This window comes from Triticum dicoccoides, chromosome 2A, assembly GCF_002162155.2.
Source record: "Triticum dicoccoides isolate Atlit2015 ecotype Zavitan chromosome 2A, WEW_v2.0, whole genome shotgun sequence".
Lineage (NCBI taxonomy): Eukaryota > Viridiplantae > Streptophyta > Magnoliopsida > Poales > Poaceae > Triticum > Triticum dicoccoides.
The window spans coordinates 31,776,505-31,792,506 of record NC_041382.1 but is presented as its reverse complement, the minus strand read 5'-3'; the positions used below and the strand labels follow the sequence as shown (position 1 = coordinate 31,792,506).

Here is a 16,002-nt window from a genome sequence, read left to right as displayed (position 1 = left end):
GGAACAGAAAATGCTTCTACAGAGCATGCAAATGCAGTCATAATACCTCACAATTTATCGTCACAAAGTCAACGAACTGAATGTAAGCAAAAAGCATGAAATTAACAAATAGAAAAATATCTTCTTCATTAGAGAAAACTATGTTCTCAGTAATATATGTATATGTCTAGGAGAAAAAACACCTTTGTGTGAAAATATGCATGAAGTGGGTTTTCTTTTACTTTGAATAAGAGACATTCCTTCCTCTTTTGATTTTACACATATGGCAGCAAAACATACCACATTTTCCTCTAGAAATCATCTATCACACCCCTAATTATATGCCTAAACTTCTGCCGCTTGTATCTCAATCTACATTATTCGGCTTTGCCACCAAGACATGTGCATCATCCATGGGTTGCCTGCTCGCTAGAAGAGCGGTTCGCATATTCCTGAACCATAGCCCCGAAAACCGATGGCCTTCCCATCAGCTTGGATGGAGCATCAAACTCTTTCACTAACCCTGAAACAGTAAAATACATTCAGAATTCAAACAGAAGCGCAATTTCCTTGTTGGGAAACCACTGTGGTAGAAGCTAGAAGTAGGTCATCCGTGTAAAGCCACAGCCTACCTGCATCCAACACCAGAACTCTGTCGCTGTCCATGACGGTCGGGACACGATGAGCAATGCTGATGACGGTGCACTCCCGGAACTCCTCCCGGATGATCCTCTGGATGGCCGCGTCCGTTTGGGAGTCGACAGAAGCGGTCGCCTCATCCATGAACAAGATCTGACTGCGCTTCAGTATGACTCGGCTGAAGCAGAGAAGCTGCCTCTGTCCCACGCTCCAGTTCTCCCCCATGTCGGCAACTACAAAACAACAAGCAACAAGTATTTGTCCGCTGTTATTACCAAAGAATAGGAAATGATTGCCTAGACTGCACTGAAAATCATCAAATTTGTGCATTAACCTATAATAACAATGTCATTTGGTTCCCTGCTGCAAAATACATTACCATTTGATGGACCTGTATCTATGCAAGGATTGAATTTGTGTATTTCAAGATCAGGATCACTATAGGATCATACCACAAACGTAGTGATTCTAGATATTATAAAGCCTAGACTACTATTTTGCATTGTACTATCACTTAGTCGTATGTTCTGCATAGAATCGAGATTCCCGTGTAATTAGCATACCTGGTGCATCAAGCTTCTCAGGTTTTGCAGCTACAGTGTCTTTTAGCTGGCAGCACTCAAGGGCCTGCATAGGAACAATCACATTAAGAACAATAGAACACATGGATTACTCGGCGTATCAAATGGGAAGTTTATGTAGTGAAACACACAGCGGCTATATAACCTGTACTGTACCTGCCATATCTCGGCCTCAGAATACTGCCCAATTGGGTCAATGTTGCTTCTCACGGTTCCTTCGAAGAGCGCAGGCTCTTGAGGAATCACGCCAAAGCGAGACCTCAGATCATGAAGACCCAAAGTGCAAATATCTACTCCATCGATGACAATCTGGCCTTTTGCAGGCTCCACAAGCCTGAACAATGCCTGGACTAAGGTTGACTTGCCACTGCCGGTCCTTCCCACAACTCCTATCTTTTCTCCACTGCGGATGCTTATCGTAATGCCTTTCAAAATCAGAGGTGTGTTTGGTCGATACCTAACCTGAAAAGAATAGTATTTTGTGGCTAACTTTTATCAATCACCTAGAAAATAATAGTGATAAGAAACACTTGCTAAAGGAAGAATCAACAAAGAAAAAAAAACTGACCTCTAGATCCTTTATGTCAATATCTCCTCGCTGCAGCCAATTTGCCGAGGGGAGACAATCTGACACTGCCCATGCTGCCTCAGAAGGAAGAGCGCTGTACTGATTCACCCTCTCCACCGAGACCATATCGTTTTCTAGCATACAACTTATTGAAATTGCAAAGTACACCAAGGAATTGAGAGAAAGGCCGTAGGAAAGGGACATGCCGACAAATTCTACATCAGAAACAGTAAATATCAATGACGGGATGACCTGATGCATTTGAAGGTCACAAAGAACTAACTATACAGTGCCTGAATAACAAACATTAAGAAAATTTGTCCAGTTCCTATGTTCACCAGTCCAAAAACCATTGTTAAGGAAATCGTTAACTGGTAGCCGCTTAGTTGGCTGGCGTGTAGGGGATTAATAGGCTAATTTTCCATTTAATCTATTAATCGGACGATTTATCAGTTTATCGGCTACTCGGTGACCCTACGAGTAGGGACTAATCGGCAAGTTAACTGCTTAATCAGACGAATTCTTGAATAGGGCCAAAATCTTTGCCACTGCACCAAGCAAGCACTTCTTCACTTCTTATGGTACACAGAACAGCTAGCACTAAACTTGTCTTGTTGGTTCAAGACTTCAAGTACACCAGAAAAGGCTTAGCCCAATCATTAATTAATGTTGTGTCACAATCAACAAGTGTTAGGCTGGTTTCATATCTCAATTGGTAATTACTACCAACTAGCTAGTCCACAAACATAGCTGTTGCACGAGTTAGTTTATCACAGATATGAATGTGCTACGATTATGTGCGTTAAGAAACTCTTGTGCAGGGTCTGGGGAAGGGGAGCCTTGGTGCAGCTGTAAAGCTGTTGCCTTGTGACCATGAGGTCACGGGTTCAAATCCTGAAAACAGCCTCTTGCAGAAATGAAGGGAAAGGCTGTGTACTATAGATCCAAAGTGGTCGGACCCTTCCCCGGACCCTGCACAAGCGGGAGCTACGTGCACCGGGCTTCCCCCTCTAATAAACATTTCACATAATCAAACTAGAATAGTTCCTTTGTATAGACAATTAACGAAGTTAGTTTCTATGCTAAATGAGTTGACTTGTTCTTGAGTAACATGAGAGTTGCAGATTTAGTTTGCTCGGTTCACTGCCCATCACTTCTAAGAATCTAGTTTGATGGAATCTCTCCGCTTTGCGAATCCGGCCACCAATTGAAGAATCTAATAATTGTGATTCACTGACTCCAATTCATAAATCGGAGTTCTCTATTCGTGACCCTGGTGATTTGGACATACCCTCAATGCTTAATAAGAATTGGCACAAGATTCAATTTTCTACAGAATTGATATCAGATTCGAGAAAACAAGTAAATTTAGACCAAGAAAACATATAGAACATGATGATCATAAAGTATACTCTGTCCTATGAAATGCAATTCTATAAATACTCAATTAATGGAGACTTAATAATACCTTTCTTGATGAAATTGCTAGGCAAGCTGATCATGAGAAAAGCAGTTATGGACAACACAAGAGTGCCAATTAGCTCCAGGCGAAATCCAAACCACTCATTAGCTGCGTAGTTATGGAAGGACATACGCAAATTTGAATTAATTCTGTCCAAGTTTGTTTGGTAAAATCCATCCTCCTTCCCAAAGCACCTTATAGTTGGAGCACCCAAAATGGTCTCCGTTAAGTGATCAATAACTGGTGCATTTGTGACTCCTTGGAGACGAGTTAGCCCTCGGGATGTTTCAATATAACGATTCTGAAACATAAAGAAAAGTTAGGAATCAACTTCCTCATTATTCAGTTAGGGGCTGGTAATATGAAGAATGAGTCCTCTAAGATGTATTGTAGTAGCTGAATTATACCCGGTACCAAATGTTCAATAGCAGCAGGGGAAGCACCGCTATGGCTGACGGCCATGCTACTTGGCAGGTGACTGCAATGCTGCTAACCACCGAAATGCACATCGATACACCAATACCCATATAGAATAGAAGGGCAGTGTCTATTTTAGTTTGGTCCGCTGATACCTGCAGAAAGAATACACAAGGGTATACTTCAACAAAAGATTGTATACATGACCAGTAACAAACAAAATCTATGTCTTCACAAGACGTACCCGGCTTAGAATCCTTCCTGAAGGAGTGGTGTCAAAAAATGACATTGGAGCTCGTAGAATGCTGTTAAACATCTTACCGAAAAAGGCCTGCGCTGATTTAAGCCCCAAAAAGGCGATGAAAAGAAGGCTGATAAACTGAAATACAACCGAAGCAGAAACTATTGACGCATAGACACCAAGAAACATGGAAATGTCAAATATGGTGCCTCCTGATGTTTCATATGACAGCCAGTAGTTGCTAGCCATTCTGGATCCCTCTGTCAGCACAGATATGGCTAGAATGAGCAGAACTCCCCACCAACCCCAAGCCTGTGTGATGTATAGCTTGTACACATGCCAACTCACTTGGCCACTCTCCTTTTCCTCTTCCTCAATTAGCTTAGAAGAACCAGCTTCATTGCTCGGAGCAATAGCGGTCGTATTGCTGTTTTCTTTAATGGGTTTGGAGTTACCCGTGGCTGGAGAATTCTCTGTGTTCTGAACAGTGTGGCCTTGCACCCCTGACCCTTCCATGGAACTGTGGTGAGCAGCAACAAGAGCTAGAAAATCTGAACATGAATCTAGCAAATCGCCATAGATCCCTGACTGAATGATCGCCCCATTTTTCGTTACCTGCATAATGCAGTTTCATCTCTGTTATCTGTCAATATCATCAGCATGGTATATGAAGTATGGAAAATGTTGACAGGTAAAGAAAATTAAAAATAGATTTGAGAAATACAAATAAAGTTTTTAGGGACCATAGTTATGAACACTAGATTTGTTCTTTCCCTATCCCTGAAACAAAGAAAACATTGCCACTAAATACAAATAAAGTTTTTAGGGACCATAGTCACTTATTTTCTACAGAAAGAATATATGTCTACTCTATTTCCTCCTAAAGCAATACACGCAGTTGAAAAATGGAACTTACGAATACAGTATCCACATTTCGCAAGAAATCCACTTGGTGAGTAACAAGCAAAACAGTCTTATTCTTGAGTAGGCCCTTGAGACATTCCTGCAGAGAAAGGTTACCTGTTAGTCCTACTTAATAGTAATTGGCTAAGATACTAGCAATATTCTAGTCATAGCCCTATACTTTCAGTTTCACACAAACCTTTATTTCTTTTCGCACTGCTGTAGTGATGAGAAAGCTAAATAAATAGCATTAGAAAAAAAAAAGATTTGAAAGAACAAAAGAAACTGATATTTGATGACCGGTATCAACAAAATTATAATTCAATGGCCAAATGCAGCATCCTTTTTTGTTCAAGTAATCGAATATGTCGCACGAATGCACTTTTCTCAAGATCTCAATTTCCATATCTGCACATTTTCTAAACCATCTATACTGTGGCAGCTGGTATCATGCTTTATCATTTGAAAATATATTCTCCAGGTGCTTCCCATGAACATTTAAATTGTGTTATTGTTGCATTTATCCCAAACCTAATCAACTATATGAATTCTGAAACAGTACATGAAAAGAAACAGGACGTGCAGCAATAGATTATTTACCTTAAAGATAGTTGAGCCAGTATGAGCATCAACTGCACTAAATATGTCATCAAGGAGATATATATCACAATCTTGATAAACTGCTCTTGCCAACTGGATGCGCTGCTTCTGGCCACCACTTAGGTTGATCCCTCGCTCCCCTATTTCAGTCTGGTCGCCAAACTCCATCATTTCTAAATCTTTTTGTAAGCAACAAGCATGTATGACTTTCTTGTATGTCTCTGCATTCATCGGCTGTCCAAACAAAATGTTTTCTTGAATGGTTCCATTCCGGATCCAAGCTGTCTGAGTGACACATGCCGTGGTCCCATACACGCTAACCTATGTATATTGAAGACAAAAAATATATAAATAAGACAGATGCTGGCAAACGCAGAAAAGTAATTAAACTGATTTGAAAAGAAGATAGTGATGCTGCTGTGTGTACATGTAATTCGGCTACAATACAAGAAGCAGATAAAGGCTACTCTTGTCGATGGACAAGTTCAAGAAGCAGATGCAGTGCCATTGTAAAAATTCCATGGTTTTTCTCCTGAATACTGAAATCATCATCGGCAAAGTATGACCAAGTAGCAAGAAAAAGACAGGCTGCTTGTGGAGCTAACGATCCGTATGATAATTTTTCCTAGACAAATATCCATGCTCTCCTACTGAACGTCTATTCCAACAGAGCTTATCTGCAAACCAAAACCAAAACTGAAAATACATAGACAGAGTGTGTCCGGAGTGTCTTCTAAGTTGTACTGCAATTCTCAACTGTCCACAACAATTTTCTACAGCCCTCTTGGATTTGTACACTTTACAACAAGGCATAGCATCGTTCTGGCCTTCTGGAGTACTAGCTCTGAAGGAAGGACATATGCATGCCATATTTTACAACAGATTGCGCTGTTCAGAGGATTCCGTATGAGAACATGCGTCTGGCATATGCCTCTGTATTTAACTATTTATACATTAGTCTACGATTTCTATAGGATAGGGAATCATGCCTACGCCCTGCCTGCTTGTTTGATTCTAGGTTATCATACTACTTGTTTGATTCTTCTCGACCACAAATATTGAAATGTATTGAGTAAGGTGGACCAAGAAACAGGCGACGGAGTACAAGAGCAGGCAACAGCTTTCAGGATCCAACTAGCATCCACATTACGGGTCAAGGATGTTTGCATAGGATACATCGGAAATTCATGGGTCAAGTCTTTGGACAGATCGGCTTCTAATCTAAATATCAAATTGGTCGGATACCGCGAGAAGGCGGCACGAACACGCAGGGAAAAAGACATCAGATCCAAGACTAATAAAGCTCCCAGCTGCATCGACGGAACAAACTAGCTTTTCCTCGGTTTATTTTTAGAATTCACTCCCGCCAATCATATTAATTGGCGCTGCTTTAGTACAACTTTGATTTTGAAGCAGAAGATTCATGTAGAGATGATTAATTCCATAGGAATTTTGGGGATACGAAAAATGAGGTCCTACCTTATGTTTTCCTTTCTTATGTGTCTTACAACATGGCGAAGTGTTGTAAGGCATATAAACAATATAACACTATGTGTTGTATATTTCAATGCTAAAGGAACACAACAACTACACTGAAAAGTAGAATATCCCTTAGTTTAAACTAAGTTGTTCTCGTTTACTTTGCACTCGTGGTTTTGACTAGTCCAACTACGCGTTTTTTACCCTAATTGATACTCTTGCCCCTAGAAGAAAAATAACTTACTATATCAAGGAGTGTATCTCCCATGATGGAAATGAAATCTCAATTAAATATGTGCTTTAAACTCTCATTATATTTGTAGATCACAATGTAGACGCGGGCCCTGATACGAACACTCACTCCTATGATCCATAAACATATAAACTCACACCTTACCACTATGAGTAACTTTGAGAGACCGAGTCGGTAAATCTTGAAATTGAGAAATCATCACAGGCTCTATTATGATCTATAAACACAAAAACACACATCCTACGACTATAAATTATCTTCGAGAGACTGAGCCGGTAAATTACCGTAGATCTTTGTGGATTTTTTATAAACTCAGTCAAACTAAAAGATATTTGACTTAGGAAAATACTAGAACTTCAACTATTTTGAAATGAGAGGGAGTAGACAAGAGTACATGCACTCACCTTGCCGGAGACCTTATGCATCTCTCCCATGATGCAGGACAGCAACGACGACTTGCCGGAGCCAACCGCTCCGACCACCGCCGCGAGTTCCCCCTTCCACACCTCCACCTCGATCCCTTTCAGCACCGGCTCCTCCCCTCTGACATCCTTCTCCTCGCCATCGCCGCCCTGGACGTCCCATTCGAACACTCCACATTGCACCTTCACGGCCACCTCATCCCCGGCGGGGCCACTGCCAAGACGCTCCACCGCCATGGTGTCGATCTCGGCATCCGCCAAGAACTTGTCCAGCCTGCCGAGCGACACGAACGCCTGCATGGACATCACGATCGTCTGCGGGAAGTTGCTCATGGGTCCCTCGAGCATGCGGAAGAAGGCGGTGGCCGTGAACACCTTGCCGGCGTCGAGCTCCCCTCCGGCGGCGAGGTACGTCCCGAACACGAGAACTGTCATGGCAATGGGCCCGCTGGAATAGACCACGTTGGTAGCGCACACGAAGAGTATCACCTTCTTCAGCCACCCCACCTCGGCCCGACGGAGCTCCCGCACCTTGCCGCCGAAGGTCTCCTCCCACGCCTGCAGCTTGATCACGCGCATGTTGCCGAGCATCTCCGTCAGGGCCTTGACGCGGCTGTCGCGGGCGCCGAAGAACTTGAACTGGTAGCCGAGGTTGAGCTTGTTGGCGAACGCGGTGACCACGATGACGCCGAAGATCACGGCGAGCGTCATGAGCACGGCGGGGCCGAGGTACGCGTACAGGAGGAACAGGGCTACTGCAATCTGCAGCGGCATCAGCCACAGGCCGTGCAGCCCGTGCATGGCGCCGGACACCATCGACGCGTCCACCTGCATGTAGTTCACGATGGCGCCCGCGCCGTGCGCGCGCGCCGCGCCGGTGGACAGCCGCAGCGACTTGCGGTACAGCGCCGTGAGCAGCGCGCCGCGGATGCGCATGCCCAGGAGCTGGCCCTGGAAGTTGTAGTGGTGCGACGCCAGCGTCTGGACCGCCTTGCCGGCGATCAGGATGGCGACCAGCCGGAGGCCCTCCCATGGCGTGCCGCCCCGGCGGATGAACTCGACGAACCGGTCGATGAGCGACGGGCCGACGTACATGGCCGCCAGCTGCACGAGCCCCAGCGCCGCGATGAGCAGGAACTGCGGCCAGAAGGACAGCCACAGCGCGACGCCCACCGGGCTCCGCCACCCTCGCGCTGCCGCCGGCCAGTTGGACGCGAGAAGAGCGTACGCAGACTCGGCGCGGTGGTCTGGCGACACCGGCGGGACGTCGGTGTCGGCGAGGGACTCGTTGGCGTGCCCCTTGGAGACCAGCGGGTTGATCCAGCTGAAGGTCGCGCGCGAGAGGAACGACGCGGTCACGTACGGCGTCGCCGCCACCGCCGCGCTGGGGTTCTGGTCCTGTTCGGCGGCCTCTTCATCACGCGCTGTGCAGGTGGTGATGGCCACGTACGCGAGAGGAAGCGACACGAGCAGGCCGGCGAAGGCGAGGACGTCGTCGGGGAGGAGCGGCGAGCCGTCGGCGCAGCGGAGGGCCGCGGAGACGGAGAATAGCACGGCGCCGAGGGCGGTGGCGACCCAAAACACGCGGAGGTGCCAAGGGTGAGCGGAGGCTCGTTTCGCCGAGGCGAGCACGGTCCACGCGGCCGCGGCGTGCGCGGCGCAGTGGGCGGCGAGGAAGGTGCACCCCGCGACGCGCCACGGCGTAGTGCCTGCTGCCGGCAGGAGGAAGATCGCGAGTGCGAGGAGGACGACAGACGCCGCGGAGGTGACCGCGGAGGCACCGAGGGCAACGGCGTGCCGGCCGGTGGCCCGGACCGGCACGTCCGGCGTCGGTGAGGGCAGCAGCGGATCCTTTTCAGGGGACGCGCCGTTGGCGCCACGGCGGCAGAGGGCGGCGAGGACGAGCGATGCGGCGAGGAAGAGGAGGTCGATGGCGCCGAGAAGCGCGCGCTGCGGGCACGGCGAGAGGAGGAGGAAGGCGAGGGTTCCGGCGAAGGAGCCGGATGAAGACGGTGGCGGCGAGCACCCGATGGTGGGCAGCCACCACGGGAGCCCGCCTTCTCCTCCCATCTCGCAGGTTTCAGAGGTGTTCGACCGGAGGAACGAGTGAACCAGGAGAAGTAGTTCTCAAAAAATCTAGGAGAAGTAGTTTTTTTTTTTTTGAGCAACATCTAGGAGAAGTAGTTTTTTTTTTGAGAGAGAGAATCTAGGAGAAGTTGTTGGGTGGGAGAAATCGGAGAAGGTGGCGCATGCCCAGGAGATGGCCCAGAACAGTCAAACGCGACTGGAACTGGATCATTTTTTTTTCCTTCTTTTCCGGGGGCCGGGTTGTGCATCATCTTCTATGTCTAAATAGCTAGCCCCATTAATATATTTCTCTCAACATGCAAGTATGTCACATCATCAAGCAACATGCATGGTAAAAGGCCTACCACAACATGCATTCATGCATTAATATATTTCTCTCAACATGCAAGTATGTCACATCATCAAGCAACATGCATGGCAAAAGGCCTACCACAACATGCATTCATAGAATGCATGTTGTGGTAGGCCTTTTGCCATGCATGTTGCTTGATGATGCATTCATGCACATGAAAATAGAATGCATGTTGTGGTAGGCCTTTTGCCATGCATGTTGCTTGATGATGTGACATACTTGCATGTTGAGAGAAATATATTAATGGGGCTAGCTATTTAGATATAGAAGATGATGCACAACCCGGCCCCCGGAAAAGAAGGAAAATATCCACTCAACATGCAAACATATCTTACAATCTTAAGAAGTTGATCCCCACTAATAGCAATTCTCTCTACATGCACACTATCCACATCTGCGTTCAGTTTTACAAAAATCTGCCACATCAGCAGTGGTCAACAACCAAGCTGACATGCTCTGATTCTTTTTTTTTTTCCTGAGCGCAGTCTATTCCTATTCTCTCTGCACTCAGTTTTCTTTTAAATAGCAAACCATTACTATTCACGAGCGCAGCCCATTACTCCATCAACATGCAGCCCATTATTATTCACGATGGACAATACAGGAAACTGATGAATGCGTCCAAATTTTTGTGTGGTCGTCTTCCCTTCCTATTCCTGTGTCACAGCATGCACAATCTCTTTCCCTTCCTATTCCACCTCCTCACTTCTCACAAAGAAATAATATTGTAGGACCTCGCATATTTTCCTTTTTGTGTTCCGCAGATCCTGCTACCTTCTTGCCGACGTCCGGCCAGCGTCGGCCACAGCCCACAGGCACGCGCATGCTCAGTCCAAGAAGCAGTCGCGGCTTAGCAAAGGGAGCCCGTGGCATGGGCTGGAGAGCAGGTCTAAGCGCATGAGGAGGACGCCACGGTGCTACGGGAGCGGCCCGCCATGGAGGCCGGCGGTGCCGGGGACCAAGGAGCCGATCGAGCGAAGACAACCGCAGCGTGTAGGTGTAGATGAAACTCGAGACCGGCGGACCTTCCCCGCCATGGCAGCACTCTCTGCTTCGGAAGCCAAAAAGGGAGCAGCAGTGGCAGCCGCTCCCCGGCTCTTGCGCGCGGCGCGCACCGAAAGGAGTCAGCGGCGCCAAACACGCGCGCCAGGATCTCCGGATGTCAAGCACGACGTCCTCCGGCAGCCTCGCCAGCGAGAAGGCTTCCGGGTCCCTCGTCTCATCTCCCCCGCAAGGCCGCAACGCGACGTCCTCCGTGCTCCGGCAGACCGGCAGCCTCACGATGAGAGCGCCGCGCATGCGTGTGCATGCCGCTGCTGTTACTTGCATGCACACCTCTCTACATGCAGGCAAGCATTATTATTTATTTGCTACAGTATTTACCCTATCTACGTAGCCAATGGATCCTAGCTAAAGAGGCGCAGCAACGCCATACAGTATTTAATTTTTTTACTTTGGCATGCCATAAATTTCCCGCAGCAACGCGCGGGGTATCATCTAGTATTAGATATTTTACAATACATTAATCAAACACAATAAAGCATATGGATTTGCAATTTTAGTTTTCATAGTATCACTATTCACATTCCATAGAAATCACATATCATCGAAATGTATTGCAAATATTCCCGCAACAACATGATGGGTATCATCTAGTTTTACTGAACACTGCGTACGAGCGGATCATCGTCACCTCCGAGGCCAACTCGCTCATCTTCTCTCTCCTTTTTTTTTGCGGGGGAACTCGCTCATCTTCTCTAGCGACGAGTAGCTCCTCTACAAGATATTGTCGAGTAAATACATCGTACAGGTACAGTACCACCATGGCATTGAACCTTGATTCTCATCGAACATTGCCTAGACGCACTTTTTGTTTGCATGTACTATTCTTACACTGCTGCCCACGGTCTTCATCGGCAGCCATGAATCATTCATGATCAGTGCTGGTCGGAGGATTACTTCGGCCATCAAGCAGCCCAACCGCGAGGCGAGGAAGCCATGTTCCTATGGCAAGCCAGTGTCGACCTCACCGGCAGTGGCCGGCAGTGGCGGAGCTTGAAAGAAAAAACTGGGCGGACCAAACTAAGAATAGCACAATTATTTTTAAATTCTGAATGTGAAGCCTATGTTGCAACCTGTAAGATGCAGAGAACAATTGACTAGAAAAATCAGGCTCTCTAATGAAGCAATTGTAAACAAATCTATTCTTCTCTGAGTGTGAGTGACCTTGCCCGTGGCTACCAATGCTGCAATTTATACAAGACGTAAGGAACAAGTGAGTGGAAAAATATCTACCTATTAATTATCAACTGGCAAACTCTGGAATTTACCCAAGGAAGGTGAAGCGTTTCGTGAGGCGGGAGGAGTCGACGACAAGTAATGGCTGGCGGCAGCTTCATCACCTCATCCTGTTTTTTTTTTTTTGCGGGATAAACTTCCGATCTACACGCACGTATGCAAGGGGTTGAAAAAGTACTCGCCGGTGGCAGCTCATCATTTGCTAATGTTTGCTTTGCCCTCTGCATGCACACATAGTATGTGTCTCCCTGTTGCACGCAAGTTAATGGTGTGAATCATGCAGGTTTGATCTATGCCCATCGTTAGAAACCCGATGTTTGATTATTACTCTGAGTATGCGTTGGATCTTCTTTTCAAAAAGAAATTATACTGATTTTTCTCTGAAGCAAAGCATATTCATACGACTGCTGAGCTAATAATTGAAAGCACCTAGCTAGGTACATATTGTTGGCTCACATCAACCCGAGATCGAAACCTTTTGTGAATTGGTCCTTGCAGTAGTTTTTTCCTGCTCGTACAATTTAGGTCGGGTCTGGTGAGGTGATAATCTTTGCCAGACAACATCGTCCGGATGTGGCCGTGGTGGAGCACGTCTACGACACGATGAGTTAGAATCAGAATCGAATCAAAAGCGAGGATAGTGGCTCGGATCAAAAAAGTCTCTCCTGTTTACAACACTAACTGCTCGCTCTTTCCTATTATATTATATTATACTTATATTAGTGGGAGGATGGAGGAAGGAGGATCATTATGCAAAGAAATTAATATTTGTTCAAAGTTCCAATTAGGCGTTCTCAATCCTGTCGAATATGAATCTTACCCAGCCAATTATGATTTATGGTAATTGACGTTGGCTCCATAGCGAAGCACCGATGAACCATGTAGTGGTTGTAGAAATATATGAGCCATTGAGCTTCCTTTCCAAAGGGCCAGTGCCTCAAGAAGGGTCTAATAGGGTGGACGATTGATTTCGGCTTCAGTTTTATTCGCATTGAGCGAAGGAGCAACGGAGGAGAAGACATGCCAAGGAGAGAATATTCGAGCCTCCTTTGAGAAAGTCATCTGGAAATACTAGAAGATATGGACATATGTGCGTTTGGGAGGGATGGGTTACGACATGCTTATTGAGCTATGACTGTGTGATTCTCCCGTTGCAACATATACGTGTACGGCCAGATGCCATTCTTGCTTTGGTTCAAACAGTGCATTTCAGGCAGCAGTACACATGCATGGTAGTCTCAATCAGGGACTGACAAAATGGTGATGACATATTGACATTGTGCTGCTAGCTAGTACACCGAGATACCGGTGACGAGCAAGAAGCAAACTCAACGAGCGTCGTGCCGTTGAATCCGGCGGTTCACGAGCTCGTCCATCAGCCGCCCGACGTCGCCGTACGATGATCCACCATTCTCCACCGCGTCCCTCGCTCTTGCGCTGAGGTCTCTGGCCTTTTTCTGTATTGCGTCGCCCTGAGCACCCATCACTCTCCTAACCGACTCGGCAATCACCGCACCGGCGATCACCGCATGAGCCTCTGTGAGCGACGCGTAGTCCTTGGCACCGACGCTGACCCCCGCCCCGAGTAACTCCACGACGAGCTTCTCATTGTGGAACTGGTCGGCGTGCCGCGGCCACGTCACCATCGGCACGCCGGCGCTTAGGGCCTCGAGCGTCGAGTTCCACCCGCAGTGGGTCACGAAGCAGCCCACGGCTGGGTGGTTCAGGATGAGCACCTGCGGCGCCCACCCACGGATGATGTACCCACGCGAAGCCGTCGCGAGGCCTTCCGCCATCCAATCATCTGAAGATGTTGTGGCGCCGGTGGCGGAGATGACCCACACGAAGTTGCTGCCCGAGAGATCGAGGCCGCGGGCCAGCTCCTGCAGGCAGAGTTAAAAATTTCAACGAAATTTTGATGTAATTTCCGAAATTTCGCATATTTTAGTGGGGTCCAAAATATTTTTAGCCCCGAAATTTCAAGACAGATCCAAACTAATTCCAAAATAAATTTAAATTATGTTAGAATTCCTTCAAATTAAGCGAAATTTTAAATATCAAAATCCGAAATGATTTTTGAAATATGCAAAATTTCCGAAATTATTTTGTTTTCGAAATTGAAAACCTTGCCTGCAGCTGCTCCGGCGAGAAGGTGGCCAGCGTACCAAACGCGACGTACACCACCGAGCCAGCCGGCTTGCCGTCGAGCCACTGCAGGCAGCCGTCCGCCTCCGGCGAGAGCGCGTCGGTGCCCCTCGACGCCACGCCCATGCTGCCGCTGGCGAGCGAGACCGGCCCCACGAGCCACGCTCGGCGTCCAAGCGTCGTGCGGTAGTGCTTGACGTAGTCCGGCTCCAGCTCGCAGAAACTGTTGAACAACTCGCCGTAACTCCTCTGCTCCGTGGCGTCGACACCTCGGAAGAAGGCCCACTCTTCTGGCCGCTTCATCATCTGGCTCCGCCTCATCTCCACGCGGTGCGGCAGTCCCGGCAGCGCCACCATCACGGCCTCCGGATCACTCTCACCGTCGGTGGAGGAAGACGATGGAGACTGCAAGTTGTCCAAGTCCGACGGGTTGCAGTTACGCAGCATGCTGTGGAAGCACGAGCAGGCGAACATGCTGCTGCCGGTGAAGCCGAGCCGTGGGACGCCGTGCTCTGCGGCGACGTCCACGGACCAGTGGAAGAGGCTGTCGGACACCACCGCGTCCAGGTCGGCGCGGTGATCGGCCAGGGACCGCTCCAAGGGCTCCCGGAGGAGCCGCACCGCCTGATTGAACATGTCGCGCTCGTCCTGGGACGCGAGGCCCATGCCGCTCTCGGCGCCCGGCGGAAGCCCGACGTCCGGGAAAGGAACGACGGAGATATCGATCGACGGTGAAGTAGGGTTGTCTTTGTTGGCGCGATCGACCACGGAGCGGATGATGGAGGCTTGGAACGGCGTGGTGAGGATGGTGCACCGGACGCCACGACCCGCGAACAGCGCCGCCATGTCGGCCATCGGAATGAGGTGGCCGGGGATGAGGAACGGGAAAAAGAGTATGTGCAACGGCGGCTCGCCGTCCTTGACAGGCGCCATGGCTGCGCCGGCCGGTTCTTCTTTGGTGGTTTGCATGCTTATGATGGCGTACTCCTCTCCCGCCCGTTTCTCTTTAATTTATAGGCTGTGGGCGCTAGAGTGGTGATTACTACGGACAACAACTCACATCACATCGATCGGATGCCGTGAATGGCAATCAACTCAAAAGGACATTTGAATTTTTTGCTCCTTTTTAAAACCATTCCAGTTAATCTTATGCTTGCCACGTTCTATCATAAAATTATTATGAATATGTGAATATCAAAAGAGATACTCTGTGGCATCCAAATGTAGATGCCATTTAGAAAAATCAGCATTATATTCCGTATTCACATTATAATAACTTGATCTGCTTGTGTTGCTCTATCAAATGCTGTCACTTATATTACTCTAGCATTTTTTCCCTCCCGCATGTTTCACCCGTTGTGATCTCGCCCTATCAAGTGACGTCACTTATAATAACTTGATCCGGTTGTGTTGCTCTATCACATGTTGTCACTTATATTACTCTAGCATCTTTTTCCTCCCCGCATGTTTCACCCGTTGTGATCTCGCCCTATCAACTGGTGTCACTTATAATAACCTGATTTGGTTGTGTTGCTCTATCAAATGTTGTCACTTATATTACTCTAGCATCTTTTT

General features: G+C 47.6%; 2 protein-coding genes across 2 annotated transcripts; both read right to left on the bottom strand.

Annotated features, from left to right (window-relative positions):
- Window positions 1-101: 101 nt before the first annotated feature.
- Window positions 102-9,614, bottom strand: LOC119357506 (ABC transporter C family member 4-like). The gene is made up of 11 exons (XM_037624429.1): window positions 7,527-9,614; window positions 5,391-5,711; window positions 4,804-4,890; window positions 3,891-4,502; window positions 3,637-3,801; window positions 3,236-3,530; window positions 1,768-1,982; window positions 1,356-1,661; window positions 1,182-1,245; window positions 612-851; window positions 102-502 (listed from the first exon to the last, which is right to left on the bottom strand). Exons 1-11 carry the CDS (start codon window positions 9,612-9,614, stop codon window positions 387-389), a joined length of 4,509 nt encoding a protein of 1,502 aa, XP_037480326.1. The 3' UTR covers window positions 102-386.
- A 3,745-nt stretch (window positions 9,615-13,359) lies between these two features.
- On the bottom strand, window positions 13,360-15,390 carry LOC119352957 (anthocyanin 3'-O-beta-glucosyltransferase-like). Its single transcript, XM_037619538.1, has 2 exons — window positions 14,413-15,390; window positions 13,360-14,165 (listed from the first exon to the last, which is right to left on the bottom strand). Exons 1-2 carry the CDS (start codon window positions 15,358-15,360, stop codon window positions 13,611-13,613), a joined length of 1,503 nt encoding a protein of 500 aa, XP_037475435.1. The 5' UTR covers window positions 15,361-15,390; the 3' UTR covers window positions 13,360-13,610.
- Between the last annotated feature and the right edge of the window lie 612 nt (window positions 15,391-16,002).